General features: G+C 43.0%; 1 protein-coding gene across 4 annotated transcripts in view; it reads left to right on the forward strand.

The window, feature by feature from the left end:
• The window catches only part of LOC119658055 (histone deacetylase 4), a 322,316-nt gene that overhangs the window by 166,174 nt on the left and 136,415 nt on the right, over nt 1-19,727 (forward strand). For all 4 annotated transcript variants that reach the window (XM_038065300.1, XM_038065308.1, XM_038065301.1 and 1 more), the window contains exon 3: nt 6,870-6,947. In XM_038065300.1, coding sequence (XP_037921228.1) covers nt 6,870-6,947 — 78 coding nt within the window. The remainder of the gene's footprint in view (nt 1-6,869; nt 6,948-19,727) is intronic.

A 19,727-nucleotide genomic window follows, 5' to 3' on the forward strand; every position in this document is an offset into this window, starting at 1 on the left:
AAAGTTCTTTGAGGAATCCGTGTGGGTAAATTGCACTTTATGCCTAGAATTTAAACATTTAGTCTATGAAGTCTAGCAGGTTGGTAGTAGTGGATGGAAGTTTTTCAATGCAATGTTGCTCTTGAACTACAAGGTGTCCAAAATGACCAGATCCTTTCCACACGTTAGTCATAGGACAAATTTCGAGTGTCTTATTAAAAATTATGGAAGGTGCGACGATACTGTATTGATTGATTTTTAATAGGAAACGGTTTGGAAGACCATCGGGATCCGATCTAACATTAACTCAACTAAGAAATGGGTAAAAAAGGGATTACCAAAGATGGGAGGCAGTCTGCATCCAAAAGCGTGAGTGGAGAATCACATAGTGGAAAAGTTATTGCGGAATAAATTACCACATACTTGATGAACTTGGAGGAGGGCTAGACGCGGTTACGGGCGCTACAGATGTAAAACAAAAGCCGCTTGAAGTTTTTGCATGCCAGTGCGGCCTCAACACTGTCAGATATTTCTATCTGGAGTTAGTTGACAGTAAAGTTCGCAGAGCTTTAAAATGAGGGAAATCAGCGTAGTTTCCGGAAGACTTACATTTTTCCTTTGCTGCAAGTTTCAGACGGGAATTTCTATGGGTCTCAGTAATGAACCAAAAGGAGGAAGAAAGGATTAAAGAAGGAAGTAGATAAGATAAATTAGTATAAAAGGAGTCCGAAATTTGGTACTGTTAAGGTAGGAAAACTCGTATGTGCCTGAAAGGAGTTATTAGGAAGGAGAAGAGAGCTGAGAACGTTAGGTTAGTTGAGTATGCAGTGTTTAAAGGCACCACAAAGAGTGAAGGAGAAAGAGCTAATCTGTTGAAAACAGATGCGAGAGGGCAACATAGGGAGAATATACGCCGGAAATAAAAAATGAACTTGCACTTGCCGGATAAATACCTAAGGTACCACAGTCGTAAGAAGTTTCAGAAATGTACATTGTCAGCCTTTCCACTAATCCCTCCTTCTATTTTATCTGCTAGAGACGGGGTAGAAAGTTCTGACAAGTTTTCTTCTGCCGTGCCTTTCTTCTCCGTTTTCTGAAACATTGAAGCTATAAAGAAGCATAGAACTAGTCATAATCGGGTATCTAGTTGGTCCATTATGGCAGTTACTATGCTGCTTTTTCTAGCTGACTACCTCATAGACATGAGGTGCAGATAGATAGGTACCAGTAGGGCAAACTCCAGCCGGTTTAGACCATCATAACCAGCCAGTAAAAACTAAGGGTCTCTGTGATGTTCTTAAAGAATGATTTGCCTAGTGTTCGTAGTTTGGCTCTAGCTAAGGAAGTGCTTGAGGATTTTTCATTCTTCTCTACAGCTTCGGCAATGCGAATTGTCGGATATGCCGAGCCTGGCGGCATGTTCTCCTATATACCAGTGCCCCTAATATACCGGCGTTCGGCGGCGCATTGCCGAAGCTGTTGAGAAGAATGAAAAATCTTCAAGCACTTCCTTAGCTAGAGCCAAACTACGAACACTAGGCAAATCATTCTTTAAGGACCTCACAGAGACCCTTAGCTTTATGCAGTTGCGCACGTTTGTCACATGAGCTTTCGTCATCGGGTTTTGTTATAAACAGACCAAATACTCCTTGATTCGGCATAGGCGTGGCCCTTCGCGAGTACGAGTACATTCCACCCTTGACAGTCACCAGCGGGACACGAACTGTACCCGCCAAAGGATTGCCAAGAGCAGAGCCTCGCCTGGCCAGTCCGTCAGCCCCCTCATTCCTCTCTAAGTTCCTATGATTGGGAACCCAGAGGATAGGGACCTTGAGCACTGCATTACCCCATCAGCCTTGAGGATGTTGCTGCTGAGTATCCAACCCAGCCCCGATTCGGCGGTACTTCCATCTGCAATACGCTGGTGAAACCTGGAAGGCCGTACGACTCGGATACACTGTGTGTATTCGAAAGAACTCCCGCACGGGCTCCACAGAGCATTTTTAACCCGTCGGTGAAGAATATTGTGACATAGCTTGCAACAGGCCGCCGATCTTGGCCTTTGCCTTGGATGGGAAGTCCACAGACAAGTTTCTCGTGAAGTTTAGCTTGGGGCGCGAGGAATGCCCATCATCCTTGGTAATTTTGCAGACATAGAAGTTTAAACAGGTCTTCTTAACCCGCAGTTTTATATTCAATCTCCAAATTAGCTTCGGATCCAGGATTACACCCAGATAGTTAACATTGGAGGAAGCAACCAATCTTTGCTCATTCAGCCCCGGGCGGTGAAATTCAGAAACCCTTGTCGTGGTGGTGCATGGGATCAGTTCCGTTTTGTTTGGATTTATTCCGAGTCCGCATCTTGCGGCTCACACAGGCACCTTTCCAAACGCTCCTTCCATGATGTCACTCATAATGGAGGGAAACATCTCTCACCCTAATATCACTAAGTCCTCGTTATGGGAAGCCGCCTATATAATATAATTTTGACCATCATTATTAACCAGAGCGCTGGATATATGGCGCCAGCCTAGGACTAAGTCAAGTGGCTACCTCTCAAATTCAATTAGATTATCCTGGTTCTTAGCATAGATATCATCCAATGCGTAAGTTATCCCTCCAGTCCAATGCTGCCCAAGGCTTCCTTGATCGCATTAGTACTAACGTTGTTGAATACCCCCTCTATATCCAGGAAGGCAGCTAGAGTATACTGCTTCTACTGCAGTGATCGCCCAACCCTGCCAATTACTTTGTGGAAAGCGGTGTCTGCGGATTTGCTTTTGAGGTAGGCCTACTGGGACTTAGAGATCGTCCTTGAATAGATGTTCAGGACGCGCTCTAGGGTCTTCAACGCGAAAGAGGTAAGCCTGACTAGTCGAAAGTCCTTCGCGGACTCATGACCGCGTCTACCCGCTTTCGGTATGAAAAAAAGTTTTGCGTGTCTTCAAGACTGTGGTATGCATCGATACAGTCGTACATAGAGATACAGTCCCGGTGAATCTCGGTAAATCACGGCATAACCCTTTCTTGTTGTTTCTGTAGCATGACTGGCATTATACCATCTGGCCCCGGAGTTTTATGTGCGGAGAAGTTGTTTATACCCCAGCCGATTGTATCCCCGACAACTGTACTTCGTGAGGCAGTCCTTGTATGGCTACCAATATTTGTGCCTGTAACAATTGTTGATGATCTCCTGTTCAGTTTCCTGAGACTGGACAGATCTTGATTCCACCACCATGGCAGTATCTTTTTGCTGTATTCAGCAGGGCACGAGACTTTAAAGGCGAGTTACCTTTTGCAATACTTTGACTCAAATTCAGCTGTCGTGCCAATCTTACCAGTTGGAAACCTCTTCGGCGAGATCTACACTAGAAAGTATCCAACTTTAATCTGAAAAAGATCTCCGATAAGACTCTTTTTAATTCTCCACCCTAAGAATCCCATCAAGGACCCCGTCTCAATCATCACAGTTCGCCTAACTGGGAAAATGGAAGGTTGGCTTTCTTTGCTGCTGTGGAGGTCGGCAAATGTTGCAACTCCTCTGGCGGAGCTGTGTGTGTGACCTGTGTAGCCGGGGAAATAGCCACCTTCTCTGCCCCCGCCTACTTCAGTTTAGCCGGAACTAGGTCACTAGAACTCTGGTCCGGGCGCAGAAAAGCAAGCAGATTCTTCCTCGCGAGGATACATGCTCTAAATTTGTCCCAATCAGCGTCTCTTATGCTATGGAATAAATTATGATATTTGCCTCGGTCGCCTCCGATTCATGGCTCCTGTACTAGTACGATGTCGATGTATTCCTTTAGTAGAAAGATAAGCAGATTAGCCGAGGCGCCCTTTAAGTGCTGCAGGTTTATCTGCACGCCCCTCAGCATGATCCTATTGCGTATAGGGTACCTCAGTTTCCGTCGGACCGTCGATCTTCATATCCTGCAACAGCTCGTTGGCAGTGTCGACTGGACCCAGGTCGTCGTCCGCGAAGTGGAGCACTTTCACCTTTGCATTCCTGACTCCGAACCGTACTTTGTAGTCTACCTTTCCCAATGCTTCCAGGCACTCTCCGTTTATACAGAGCAGGAGAGGCTGGCTGTTCGCTTTGGCTTCCTCCTTGAAAACTGCCCAGTCGTCCAAGGGAATCTTGGGGTTTTGAAGGCGCAGGGATTTAACGAGCTTTATCCATGCGGATCTTCGGCAACTAGATGCGAGCGACGGTTCTCCTGCGTATCTCATCGTGACTTTTATCTTTACTGAGAATTGGTTCGGGCTACCTGAGAGGAACCAAAGCGGGGGAATGAATCCCGTCTGTTCGCCTTTGGCATACAGGAGATGCTCAATGATCATCTCCGACAACCTGGTCTCAACACTGGTCGGAGGTGTACTCCGGCGCTAGTTTCCCGCTAGCGAAATTGTTCGGGCTTTGCTTTTTGTTCGTCTGCCAAGCGTTCACTGTTATATTCTTTAACAATCGCCTACTATTTAACGAGGTCCATTTCATTCCATTCGTCGACAGTACCGGCCTCCTTATTTTTCGCAATCTTGCTCACAATATGATTGGCCTTCTTGTACTGCTCTTGAGCAGTGCTCTAATACATATTCGCTTCTTGGCCGGTTTCCAGGACATTCTTGTCAGTTTTTGCTTTTGAGGGGGCTTCGACGTCGACGGTTAGTGTTATGGCTCGTACTTGCTACATCCAGCTGGAGGGCAGTGGATCTCAAGCAGGAAACCACTGGTCCGTCTGTCGTCTCGCTCGTGGAGGTCCCTGTAGTTGGTTTCCGCACGGCGGTGCTACGGCACTGACACCAACTGTACTGCTGTTGCTTCTGCTTATTCCCCGCCAGATCCACTTGCTCCTACGCATTGCCAGCAGGCAAACAGATCCACCAGTTAGATTAGCTTACTACCAACCCGCCCCTACTTACTCTTGGCCCGTCCGAAGACGGTTTCCAGCGTGCACCGCGAAGAGGTCATGGGATAATCAGACCAAGCCGCCCTAGAATATTCGCACGCTCCTAGATAACGGGATCTAGGGTCGCCTTGTCCAACCCTAGCGAGAATTCCAACGATGTAAACTGGGCCTATATGAGGCAAGATGATGAAATTCTGTAGAGTATTCCTTTGGCTCTTGCCACATTTTGTATTCTGGAAGGCCAAGTGATAACAGGCGCAAATCCGATGGCGGATTGTTACTGACGGTTGCCGTAAGATACGCTCTCTTGATTCCGGTTTCTGATCGGCGAGGAATGCTTCTTATGAGAAATTACAGTTCAGGAGAGGCTTCCTTGAAGTCACATTGTGGTCGTGATGGGTGATCTGAACTCCCAGGTAGGTTCTAACAACACCTTACTCAGACATATGATGGAGAAACTTGGTCTTTCGGAGCGTAACGATTGATTGATTTTTGCAACTGCCACCGGCTCCTCATTGGTGACACATTCTTGGACCGCCAACTTTACTATAAATTCAGGTGGGTTTCACTTTTTGATCAGCAGTAGATTTAGGAGTTGTCTTCTGGATGTGCGTAGCAAGAAAGACGCTGACATCGACCTCGAAACGGATCACCGATTGTCTCTTGTCTTCGCTTGCGTGTTGCATCCACCACTTTTTGCAGGATTAGAGAGCGTCGATTGCTAAGTTCAACATCGACCGCTCATACGGTCCAAAGATCGCTCGTGTCCTGAGTAATTCGTCTGAGGACATTTATGAGCATGGGATCGTTATCAAAACTGTTTTTTTCTCGGGTACCACGCAGATCTTCGGTGACGTCCCGAAGGGTAAGCGGGTCGATGAACAAAAGGGGTTGAAGGCTCTACTGAACGCTGCGAATTGTGGTCACAAATCTTTCGATGTCCCTATAAGGGACGTTCACGGTCGGCTCTTCATCCACGATGACGAGCAACTGAAAAGGTGGGAGGAACAGTTCACCACACTTCTTAACTGTGCGACTGAAGCTCCACCTCTTGTTGATGAAATGTTTACTTGGCACGCTATGCCCCACAAGGATGAATGGCAACCATCCATCCTTCCTTACAAAGGGAAAATAGTCATGCGCAGATACTATGCGAACTTACTGGACGACTTAGCGCCCATCCCATTCAGCTGGCATTCTGGAAATTTAAGTGAAATCCGTGCATCGAGAAGGATATGATATCCGCAAAATATACAGGCAAACTCTTCTGTTTAACAAATGAATTTCTACATGTTAAACACTTTCTCATTTGTCAAAACCACAAATCAGATAATTAAAAACTACAAACTATTTATCATCATAAAATGTTGAAATTCCTTTAGAATTTAAGAAACACTAAACGAAAACCAATTTCCATTTTCCTTTAGTTTAGAGTCCTGGTTTACTGCATTCTTGCTTTGCTTTACTACTGCATATATTTTGTGAATGGCTGGTTTCATTTTATGAATAAAATTTATGAGCAGGAACTAAATTTGGCTGCATAAATATTTACTCTCGGATTGGAACAGGGTAGAATCGCTGTTACACGCCCACAATTGCTTCCATTGTAACAACTATTCAGATCATTACAATTTCAAATACAAACAATAAGCCCCTAATCAGAATTTTCACCCTCGCTCAAAACAACGCAAAGTGCTGAATAGGAAACTCCATTATTCGTCGTTTAACTGCTTTGCTCCTGACCTTTTCAAAAAAACAGGATTCATTGAATTTGTTAAATATTACGCGATGATATTTCTACATTTCTTTCCTATTAAGGAGTTTTAGAAGCGTTTAATTATGCTCTGTAGGAAATTTAACCAAATTTGTATAATATATGTAGCAAGTATTTATTGCGCTCGTAAATCAGCCGCACGCTGGAACAAGAGCACTTAAATGTTAAAGGTTGTAAACCCGCTTTTGAGAATTTTATTTCTTTTTTTGCAGGCGAATCACTGGATTTGACGAAGCATACACGAAGCTATAAAGGCAGTGATATAGAGGTTAATTTCGAAAGCAGGCATGGTATGTACAGTAATGTTATACTTAATCTTCGTGGGAAGTTTTTAATTTAATATTCATGCTGCCTACACCTTTACGTTAAAAAAATATTTCATAGATCATGGGTCTTAATTTTATGGGAGATCAAGACAGCGGATTCCTCTTAATTTTATTAAATTATTTGGTTCTTGATGAATATAAATTAGAAATAAAGATATTCGCAAAGGTAGTGGTCTGGTGTTTTTTTTCTTTTAATATTTGTATGTTTACATCCTTGTATAGAGTATGCTATGCTAATCAAAAACTTCCCTTAATTACCACAGGTTAATACTCTATTGACTCGATAGCTCTGTTTTTAAGGTTTTGTTTGCAAAAGGTGTAAGGTTTTGTTTGCAAAACAAAACTTTATTAAAATCGGTTCAATGTCTGTCTGTCTGTCTGTCACATGCACTTTTCTCAGAAACGGCTATACCGATTGACAAATTTGGAGAGAAGGTGGGAACTGTGGGTGCCCAGACTTGCAATGAGTGACATCCTTCTACGTTGCGATTTAGGGGGGGGTGCCCATACATGTAAAAGGGGTTGTAAACATTTTTTCCACGGAATATAGTCATGTGTGGTACCAAATGGAAGGTCTCGATTAGTACTTTTCGAAGCCGGTTTTAGTTTTAAGATTTGTTAGAAAGGGGGGGAAATGGGGGGGGGGGTGGAAAGTGATGATTTCTTTAACGGACTCATTCTCAGAAGCTACCCAACCGAAAAATTCGAAAAAATGCATGAAGCTGTGGTGCCCAGGCCTCAAAATACTCTCCATATTGATATCTATTCAGATTAAGTTCTTCTTCTTTTTCTTCAGCCTTTGTCCCGTTCACAAGCGGGGTCGGCTCGTCGTGATCGGCTTCGCCATTTGGCTCTATCGAATGCCTGATCTGGGTGCAATCTCGAGGCTTTCAAATCCCCGTCCAGCGTATCAAGCCACCGTTGCTTAGGTCTGCCTTTTGGTCGTTTACCATCGACTTCGATGTTCAGACCAATCTTTGCAAGTGAATTCTCGTTTGCACGAATTGCGTGACCATACCATCGAAGACGCCTCTCTCGCAACTTTTCCACGATCGGTGCAACCCCATAACGATCGCGGATATCCTCATTTCGGATGTGATCTAAACGTGTGACGCCACTAGTCCAACGTAGCATCTTCGTCTCCATTACCGCAAGACGCCGTTCATTGTCTTTTATGGTCGGCCAACACTCAGAACCATAGAGAGCGACTGGACGGACGACATTGCGGTAAATTTTAGATTTGAGACGTTCGTTGATACGTCGATCACAAAGGACACCAGTTGTGGAACGCCACTTCATCCAGGTTGCGTTAATGCGTGAAGCAATTTCATAACGCAGCTCTCCATTGGCTGATAACGTTGACCCGAGGTATTTAAATCGCTCAGTTCTGGGCAGATCACTGCCGCTGACAGTGATTGTGCCTGTTTCATGGGGATCGGTCGTCAAAAATTCAGTTTTGTTTAAATTCAATCTGAGACCGTGTTGCATGAGGCGATCATTCCATTTTTGAACAAGTTGCTCGAGATCATTTTTGCTATCAGATGCTAGGAAAACATCATCTGCATAAAGCAGTGTGTAGGGCGCTGGACGTTGGATATCCCGTGTGACGGTGTCCATAACAAGGACAAAGAGGAGTGGTGAGAGGGCACTTCCTTGATGAACTCCAACAGAGACACGAAGCGGTTTTGATACACCCGCCATACTTGGAACTTTACTTTTCGGATCGTGGTAGAGCAATTGAACCCAGCGCACGAGTTCTTCTGGCACGAAGTGTTGTCGTAAAGCATACCAGATGAGTTCGTGTGGCACACGGTCAAACGCTTTCTCAAGATCCAGAAAGGCAATGTAAAGAGGGCGATGCTTCTCACGGTGTTTCTCCATGAGTAACCGCGCAGTGTGTATTGCGTCAGTAGTTCCGCAGTTCTTGACAAATCCGGCTTGATTCACGGTTATTTCAACGATTTCGCGAATACGGTTGTCAAGAATGCGTTCAAAAATCTTGATGGTATGGGAAAGTAACCGGATCGGACGGTAATTTGAACATTCTGCTGGGCTACCTTTCTTTTTCCATATTGGAACAGTGGTACTTTCTTGCCAGTCAGATGGTGTTCTTCGTTCCTGAATAACCCGGTTAAAGAATTCACTGAGCCACGGTGTTGGGTCCCAGCTCTTTGCTTTCCAGAGCTCAGATGCGATGTCGTCAGGTCCTGTTGCTTTCCCCGATTTCATTTGTTTTATTGCCTCCTCGACTTCAGTTGCGCTGACTGGTGGAACTGCTCCAAATGTCGGCAATGATTGTGGAAGTGGAGGATGAGCAAATTCTTCAGTTGAAATCTGCTCGAAGTATTCTCGCCATCTATCCGTCGCGGCTCGACGATCAGTAAGCAAAGTACCGTTCTTGTCATTAACACAACAGAAGTGTTCGATATCCTGTGTGCGTTCATCACGGCTTTTAGCAAGTCGGTACAGATCTTTCTCGCCATCCCGAGTGTCCAGTTTATCGTAAAGATTTTTGAAATGGTTCGCTCGGGTGACAGCGACCGCTTTCTTTGCTTCCCGGTTGGCATTCTTATAAATTTGCCAATTAGCAGGCGTTTTATCGTCGAGAAATTTGTGGTAGAGGCGTTTCTTTTCACGGACCTTCATTTCAACATCATCATTCCAAAGCCAAGTATCTCGGTTGATGTACCGCTTACCCGGCTTGGTGACCCCGAGGGTTGCAGAGGCCGCTTTGTGGATCGTGTCTTTCATTTGGTTCCATGATTCTTCCACATTCGTAATGGTTGGCAATCGTATGAGTGAGACCGTTTCTTCGTTCTTCTCACCAAATCGCCACCATTTAATGCGCGGCGGGCCAGTGCGTTCCTCACGCCGTTTTATCGGTGGCTTAATTCGCAAGACAGCAATCAATGGCCGATGTTGAGGTGCGATGGTCTCATAGGGAACGACTTTGCAATCAGTGACAGTGGTAAAATGTTGGCGTCTTATGAGAATATAGTCGATTTGCGTTTTATTGTTCCCACTATAAAATGTGGGAAGATGAGACAATCGTTTGATGAACCATGTATTCATAAGTACAAGGTCATGGGTGTCCGCAAAATCGATTATACGTTCGCCACCTTCATTGCGCGCTCCGAACCCCTTTCCCCCATGGCACCTGTTACCGTCTGCCTTTTCACCCACATGACCATTAAGGTCGCCGGCAATGATTATGTAATCATCAGCAGGCACGTGACAAGTCTTTTCATCGAGAAGTTGCCAGAAGGCATCTTTCTCGGCATCAGGTCGACCTGCCTGTGGTGCATACGCGGTGAAGAAGTGTATAGTGCGATCAGCTGATATAATGGTGAGCTTCATCAGCCGATCATCAAATCGTTCGACTTCTTTAATGACATCACGGAAACCCTCTGAGATGGCAATGCCAACACCATATTGAGTGTGTGGGTTACCAAAATAGAGAAGTTTGTAGCCATTTTTACCGCGTTCGCGTTCAATGTCGCAGCTTTTGGCACCAGACCATCGGGTTTCTTGCAGAGCGCAGATGTCAATGCACCTTTTCCGAAGGGCTCTTGCGAGTTCCTCGGTCTTTCCAGTTAGGGTACCATCTATTCAGATTAAGTTAATAATAGTATATTATCATATTTTTGGGAGAATTGAGTAAAACCCACATTAAGTTATGTCAGAGTTATGAAAGTTGGTAGTAGTATATTTTATATATTTTTATGAAGCAGATTATCTCCAAGTTTGATCAAAATCATACTATTAGTAACCAAGTTACAGTAGCTCAAATTTGTCTTTACCGTGTAAATTTACAACCCAAAGTACTAAATCTGACATGTTAAATGCATAAACATAACGGGCTACCATACTTACAAATGGGATAGTTCTACACTTCTACACAAATATACTCACAGAAGAAGCAAACAAAACCTTTCATATCTGAAGCGCCCAGCTTCCGGTTTCCCGACTTGTTTGTTAGGTTGTCACATCTGTTGCCGAGATTCCTTCCAAATTTCAGCATTACAGCTTAACAGTCGTGAAAGTGACAGTCTGTGTGCTTATTTTCTACACTTTTGAAAGTGCTATCTAATCTGCAACAACCAGTTTGTTTTAAATTTGTATGACAAAAACATGATTTCTAGCGCTGAATCCTCCCCTACGTTTTCAAAGATGTGGGGGGAGCAAAAAGTCGAAAAACGAAACCAAACGCCGAATATAAGAAATATTTCGAAAATTCAATCAAGTAATACGTTACAGTCGATGATTGCTACTATAAAAGTGCAATAGAACATAACATAATGATCCAAAGTCCAGACAAAGGGAGATGGTTTCAGGAAATGTACTCACTATTATTTCCAGTAAAATAAAAACAAAATGCTGAGATCAGGTAAAAAGATAAATTAAGTATAGTTGGAGTTACTTCACTATGGGAAAATCCAGCTACTCTTTCTCCCGGTAGCAGGTCCTAAAACAGGCCAATCAGCAAAATAAACTGACTGTTAGATCATGCTAATCAACAATTCCAAACTCTGTCAAAATACTAGGGCATCGACTTCAGCTGATGCGGCAAGGCAGACCTCGGTACTTTTGACAAACCAAAATGGCCTCTTGACACATGGACGTCAAACGGAAGCAAACTAATCTCAGCGACATAAATTCATGTCCGCCATCTTCTTCTTCTTCAGCCTTTGTTCCATTCAGAGGCAGGGTCAGCTTATCTTGTTCAGTTGCGTTATTTTGCTCGGCCATAGGCATGATTTGGATGAAATCTCAGCGACATAAATTCATGTCCGCCATCTTCTTCTTCTTCAGCCTTTGTTCCATTCAGAAGCAGGGTCAGCTTATTTTGCTCAGTTGCGTTATTTTGCTCGGCCATAGGCATGATTTGGATGAAATCGAGAGGCTCTCGAATCATCATCAATCCTTGGTTGTTTCGGTCGGTTTTTTGGTATTGGGAGTATAAATTAATTTTAAGGATTGTTCTCGTAAAATTTAACTTTTATTTTGAAAAAATGGTTGCAATGCGGTTACTTAAAATGTTCATCAATTGTTGCTGGTAACGCCTCATGATGATTTCGTTCCAATAAAGCAACTTATAGTACACGATTCCCTTCTGATTCAACCAAATTCAGAGCATGAGCTTCGGCTTTACCTTCGATGTTGATGCTTGTCCTGGATAACCATATGATTTTTTTCGCTTTTCATCGTCAGTTACGATGCGATTCAAAAGACCCTTTCTTTTTTTGCCGTTAAAGCAGTTTTTCCCATGTGAAAAAGCGTCTTTCCATGTCTCTTGGTTTTGGTTCACATGGTACCTAATTTCCTTCCTTTTGGATCATTCCCAATGCTTTCAAAAGCCTTGCAATGGCTGGTTGGGCCATTCCGAGTGATTTTTCAAGTTGTTCTTGAGTTTGGCACGAATTTTCGAGCAATAATCGTTCCAAATCTCCGTTTTCATTCGCAATACCCCATGAACTTCAAACAGTAATCGATAACTTTCAGCTGCTTTTTTCTTCCAAATAAAACAAAGAAGTAAACCTTCCCACATATTGCTTTTCGTTGGTTCAAAGCTTGACACGTATAAAAAAATATACTGAAATTTGAAGTCTGATGATGGCGCTTCGTCATGAAGTTGGTTGTAGTATAGCTTGATGAGATTTGTTAACATGAACGCTGTCTTTCGTAAAATGCTTAAAATTAATTTATATAACCAATACCTCAGAAAGAGAAGAAAGGCAGGGTAAAACCAAACATTGTTGAAGCATGATTGACGAAATCAGAGAAAAAGTAATTGAAGCGGAACTTATGAATGTTGTGCCCCTAAGTTAATTCAAATATGATAAGAATTGTCCTGAGGATTCGGGCGGCTAAGAAATCAACCAGTATTTACTAAAGCTTAGTAATAACTTATTTACAAAGCATTAAAGCGGAAATATCGAAAGGTATTTTGCAGAAGAGAAGGCGGGTCATATAATAACTGGAAGGATGGGGAATGAGGCGAATTTAATCAGAAATATTTCTTTAAATTACGAGAGGCGTCGAGGATTTTGCGAAATAGTGACTAAGGAAACTAAGATGAGACTAACAGTTATTATTCATAATCTATATATTGTCCCTTGAACCTAAAACCTTTTGCATATTTTTCAATAACTTTTTTTTTCTGCTTTCCGAAAAAAAGTAATTCCCTTTTGTCCCTAAAGTAAACAGAAACCGAGTGCTTTCTTCACCGTCCACTCCAAAAGGTCACGACAATACGCAGTCACCATTGTTTCTTATGCCGTGTGAGCATTTCTGGTAACGATTTGGCGTAGAGTTTAGACATGCTAAGATGCTCATGCAGAGTTAACAAAATATTTGTAGGTGGTGATTTATTGATTTCTGATTAAGCTTTCAATTATTTCAATATTTCCTGCAGTGGCACCCTTCACGTAATTCACAGGGCGAGTGAGAAAAGTGTGCACTACAATCTACATCACCACCAATTTCATTCACTCAATAATCTGAATCGTCCCGCCTTCTCCAATCGAACATTGAACTGCCAGACCTAATACCATCATCCATAGGGTAGGTAGGTATCAGTGCCCGCTCCGAGGAATCCAACTAGCGCTGCTGTGCTTCATTTTGATGCCACAGACTCCTAAGGCCATGACTGCTATGGGAAGAGCAAGGGAATCAGAATCCAGCCAACCTTTCGGAACTGGTTCCTAGCATTCACAAAGGATAGCAGCTCCCCCACCTTACAACTAGAAGTCACTTCGATATTTTCAAGGAATGGTCTACAGCCTGATTCTGGCTAGAGCTGGGCAATCGTAATGGGAGTTCTCGATGGTTTCTCCTTCCTCTATGTAACTTCAGTGATGTTAATTGTAAGGTATACCGAGCCTGAAGGCATAATCCCCTATAAATCCACCCGGTACGCATTTATACACATCTGGCCCAAAAGCTCTCGTGATCGGTCTTTTTCTAAGGTGCAAGTAGATTCCACTCTTGACAGTCGCCACCCAGGGGTTTTCAAGAGGAGAGGTCTACATGACTGGCCCGTCGGAGAAGAATACGGTGTCATAACCTTGCAAAACGTTGTCGACCTTCTATTCTGGCCTAATTGGAAAGCATACAGCAAAATTCCTCTTACAGCTCGGCTTTGGTGTGACGCAAGGTTACTCCGTCTAAGAAGTTAAGGCTGCTGTTCAACATCCGAACTCACATAATCTGTCAGCGCTGCACACTGCGACGTATTTAATTTGAAGCTTCAGGGGAGAAGGTGCTTTGATATTATCGTCGACGAACAATCCCTCCATATATGTTACTTGTACTGTAGCGACCGCTTAACCTTGGTAATTAACTCGTGAAGGGCGGTTTCTGTGGTGGTTTCATTGGGATGATTATCAAAAACTCTGACTCCGATTCAGTCTGATATCGCGTGTGAGGCGACCATTCCATTTTTGAACCTGTTGGTTTATTTTCAGACGTAAGCAGAAATGTATAGGGCGCTTGACATAAAAAGAAAAAAAAGGAATGGTGAGAGGGTGCTTTCTTGATGCACAAAGCGACCTTAATATACCCGCCACACTTCGGACTTTATTTTTCGGATCGTGGTAGAGTAATTTAAACCAGCGTGCGTTCTTCAGGTACTAGGTGTTGCCGCAGAATATACCGGATGAGTTCGTTTGACGCGTTGCTTCTTATGGTGTTTCTCCACGAGTAACCGTGCAGCGTGCATTTCGTCATTAGCTTTCACCTTGATTCGCGGTTATTTGAACGATGTCGCAAATACGGTTGTCAAGAATACGTTCAAATATCTTCATGATATAGAACAACAACCAGATCGGACACTAATTTAAACAATTTGCTGAACTATCTTTCTTTTCCATATTGGAATGGCTGTATTTTCTTGCTAGTCAAATGGTGCCTACCCTTCTCAATAACCCGACTGAAGAACTTAGTGAACCACAGTGTTGGGTTCCAGCTCTTCGCTTTCCGCATCCCTGATACAATATCGTCAGGTCCTGCTCTCCCCGTTTCCATTCGCTTATTTGTTTCCTCGACTTCTTTGTCTTTGACAAGCCGGTAGAGGGAGAGCTAGTGGAAGACGAACAAATCTTTCTGTTGAAATCTGTTCGGAATGTTCCTACCATCTATCCGTTGCGGTTCGTCCATCGGTAACCAAAATACCGTCCTTGTTATTAACACAACAGAGATGTTCGCTATCCTGCGTGCGTTAGTGTTGGCTTTTGATGAGTCGTGACGAATCCCTCCTGCCTTCCCGAGTATCCAGTTTATCATAAAGAGATGTCTGTATTGGACCGCTCGGGTAACAGCGATGGCATTTTTGTAAATTTTCCAATTGGTCAGGGTTTTATCGTCGAAAAACTTATGGTAGAGGCATTTCTTTTTTCGAACTTTCATTTCGACATCGGTCTTCCGTCTTCTTAGCGTACCGATCGCACAACTTTAAGACCATTGATAATTTCTCCTATCTTTGGTCGAAAATCACAACCGATAACAGATTCTTTTTTTCTTCTTTTTTTTTCAACCTTTGTCCTGTTCATAAGCAGGGTCGGCTCGTCGTGATCGCTTTCACCATTTTATTTTATCATTTATGCCTGATCTGGATGCAATCTCGAGGCTTTTAAATCCGCATCCAGCGTATCAACCCACAGTTGTTTCGGCCGGCTTGTTGGTCATTTACCTTCGACTTCGATGTTCAGACCAATCTTGGCAAGTGAATTCTCGTTAGCGCGAATTACGTAACCATACCATCGAAGACGCGTCTCTCGCAGTTCTTCCACGATCGGTGCAACCCCAAATCGATCGCGGATATCCTCATTTCAGATGTAATCAGAGCGTGTCACGCCTTAGTCCAACACAACATCTTTGTCTCCATTACCGCAAGGCGCCGTTCATTGTCCTTTATAGTCGGCCAAGACTCAGAATCATAGAGAGCGACAGGACGGACGACTTTGTGGTAAATTTTAGATTTGAGACGTTCGTTTATACGTCGATCACAAAGAACGCCTATTGTGGAACGCCACATCATCCAGGTTGCGTAAATGCGTGAAGCAATTTCATAACGCAGTTCTCCATTGGCTGATAGCGTTGACCCGAGATATTTAAATCGTTCAGTTCTGGGGAGATCACTGCCGCTGACAGTAATTGTGGGAATCGATCGTCGAAAATTTAGTTTTGTTTCGATTCATTCTGAGACCGTGTTGCATGAGGCGATCATTCCATTTTTGGACAAGTTGCTCGAGATCATTTTTGCTATCAAATGCTAGGAAAACATCATCTGCATAAAGCAGTGTATGGGGCGCAATTGAACCCAGCGCACAAGTTCTTCTGGCAGCAAGTGTTGTCGTAGAGCATACCAGATGAGTTCGTATGGCACACGGTCTAAAGCCAAAAATGCAATGTAAAGAGTGCGATGCTTCTCACGGTGTTTCTTTCTGAGTAACCGCGCAGCGTATATTGCGTCAGTAGTTCCACAGTTCTTGATAAATCAAATAATACGGTTGTGAAGATTGCGTTCCAAAATCTTCATCGTATGGGATAATAACCGGCTCGGACGGTAATTTGAACATTCCGCTGGATTACCTTTCTTTTTCTATATTGTGGTACTTTCCTGCCAGTCCGAAGGTGTTCTACCTTCCTTAATAATCTAATTAAAGAATTCACTTAGTCACGGTGTTGGCTACCAGTTCTTCGCTTTTCAGAGCTCAGATGCCATGCTGCTTTTTTCGATTTCATTCGTTTCATTGCCTCCTCGACTTCAGTTGCGCTAACAGGTGGAACTGCTGAAGTGGAGGATTAACAAATTCTTCAGTTGAAATCTGCTCGAAGTATTCTCACTATCTATCCGTCGCGGCTCAACGATCGGTAAGCAAAGTACCGTTCTTGTCATTAACGCAACAGAAGTGTTCGATATCCTGTGTACGTTCATTACGGCTTTTAGCAAGTCGATACAGATCTCTTTCGTCATCCCGAGTGTCCAGTTTATCGTCAAGATTTTTGTAATGGTCCGCTCGACTGACAGCGATCGCATTCTTTGCTTCCCGGTTGGCATTCTTAACAATTTGCCAATTGACGAGCGTTTTATCGTCGAGAAACTTGTGGTAGAAGCGTTTCTTTTCACGGACCTTCATTTCAACATCGTCATTCCAAAGCGAAGTATCTCGGTTGATGTACCGTCTACCTAGCTTGGTGACCCCGAGAGTTGCACAGGTCGCTTTGTGGATCGTATCTTTCATTTGGTTCCACGATTCGCGTGAGTGAGATGATTTCTTCTGTCTTCTTACGAAATCGCGCCACCATTTAATGCGCGGCTAACCAGTGCATTCCTCACGCTGTTTTATCGGTGGCTTAATTCGCAGGACGGCAATCAACGGCCGTTATTGAGGTGCGATGATCTCATAGGGAACAACTTTACGTTCAGTGACAGTGGCGTCTTATGAGAATGTAATCAATTTGCGCTTTACTGTTCCCACTATAAAACGTAGGAAGATGAGATAATCGTTTGTTGAACTATGAACTCATAAGTATAAGGTGATTGGTGTCTTATTGCGCGCTCTAAAGCCCTTTCCCCTTCAATACCCCCCCTCCCCGCGTTTTCCATGGCACCTGTTGCCGTCTGCCTTTTCATCCACATGGCCATTAAGGTCGCCGGCAATGATGATATAGTCGTCAGCAGGCACGTGACAAGTCTTTTCATCGAGAATTTGCCAGACGGTATCAAGTCGACCTGCCTGTGGTGCGTACGGGGTGAAGAAGTGAGTAGTGCGATCAGCTGATACACTTCCCGACAGGACCAGGGCTCGTCCTGCCGCGTCGACTGAGGCCGATGCCCTTGCATTTTCCAAGGCTTGTTACTCGATCCGATCATCTTGTTTCTAACGACATTGGATGCATTTTCTTGGTCAGCATGTCGCAGAACCTGTCAAGAGAAATCAGGTAGGATTTCGCATAGTACAGAGTACGTTGTCTTAAATTATCCCCCCTTTACCTGGGTTTGGGACCAGCATACTATGTTAATAGCATGGCGGAGTTCAACCGATAACAGCTATGACGATGAAAACCGCACACGGTTGTTGGCTGCGAACAAAGCTTATTTCAGCCCTCAAAAATTGTTTCGCTCGAAACTGCTCACCACAGGATCAAAGCTCTTATTGTACAAGACTATGATCTTGCCAGTCCTTATGTATTCCTCGGAAACCTGCGTTCTTGGCAAGAAAAACTGCGAACTCTTTGCCACGTTCGAGAGAAGAATTCTCCGAAGAATATATACTGCATAACGACGAAATCTATGAACGATACCACCTTACTAAAGCAGGTCGGATATCGGTTGTTGCGCCGTTGATGATGATGGATAAAAGATTACAATTACGATTGAATATCTTTGTAGCCTATAAAACAAAAATTTGATTTAGGATTTGTTGTGGGAACTGTGAAATCATTCCGACAGCTATTGTGACATTAACCCGAAATCTTGACAGATAATTTTTGCTTACCAAGTTTCTGTTGGCGTCTACTAAACGAGTTAAGTTGAACCCATTTCTTTGGTTTTCCCATTACCGTTGCAACCGATGGATCATTTGCTGCAAAACTCATAATATTCCTTAAATCATGCGATAATCAATAGTTCAAATAAGGTATCTTTTTTGACGTCAAAGTTTAAAAATTGATATAATTTGCATCCCCAGAAAATGCAAACTTATAACGAGTAAACCCACTGCATTCCTTCGCTTTTAATTTTACCGAAATTGTAATGAAAAATAAATGTTTTATGGAATAGATTAAATTCATTGCGGATTGCGAATATTTTATTTATATCAAGTGTTCTTGCTTCGCTAAAAACATGCGGCTGTTTTGATAATAACAATTTATGTCCTCCCACTTTGGTACAAAGTACAGTTCATTATCAACTGGAAGGCGGTCTGTCTTAAAGATCCGAGCAACACTAAAAAGAGTGAACTATGACAACCAGCGCAAGATAATAATACAAGAACTTTCTTTTCAATTTTTCCCGATCATTTAGACAACATCCACAAAGTTCTTAAAGCGTGCGCAGAAAATGACAAAAGTGAAGTGATAACAACCACGACAAGAAAGTGTTTCTTGTGACGTTACGGTCGTTATCTCGAGTTAACAGAGAGAAGTGTAAATAGTACTTGGCTGTATTTGTTTTGAAATAATAACAGCATTAGAAATGGAAAGGAAGAGAAACGGGAGTAATACTGATTACCCAATCAAGAATAAATACTTTGGGGAGAAAGAAATTCAACGGATCCCCGGCACTGTTGTCCCAACCTTTCTGAATATTGAACAAATAGTTGAAGCTAGCGTACTTCTGTTCATACATAGTTAGATAATTTTTTTCATTTAAGATAAGATTGAAAATCTCGAATAGCAGTCGCACATGAGTATGTATATATGTGACCGAAACAGAGCTGCTTCCTTTTGAACTGAAAATAAAATGTTATCAAAATTAGCCACGAACTGATATATTTTTAATAGCCCAGAGTATTGTAGGAAAATTTTCTCGAATTTCGCCTATCTTAAGCTGTTTACAGAACTCGGGCGTTGATAAAGCCCAAATCTGTAAAAAATATACAATAGCAGTGTTTCTTTTTTTCGTTCAATTAATATCAATATTTCCATTTTATTAATATCACTTTTTGCTTTATTGATACTATATTTAATAGGTGGAAATCGCCTTATCGACATGTGTACACAAATAATAAGGCTGGATCA

Source organism: Hermetia illucens, chromosome 5 (assembly GCF_905115235.1).
Source record: "Hermetia illucens chromosome 5, iHerIll2.2.curated.20191125, whole genome shotgun sequence".
NCBI classification, from domain to species: Eukaryota; Metazoa; Arthropoda; class Insecta; order Diptera; family Stratiomyidae; genus Hermetia; species Hermetia illucens.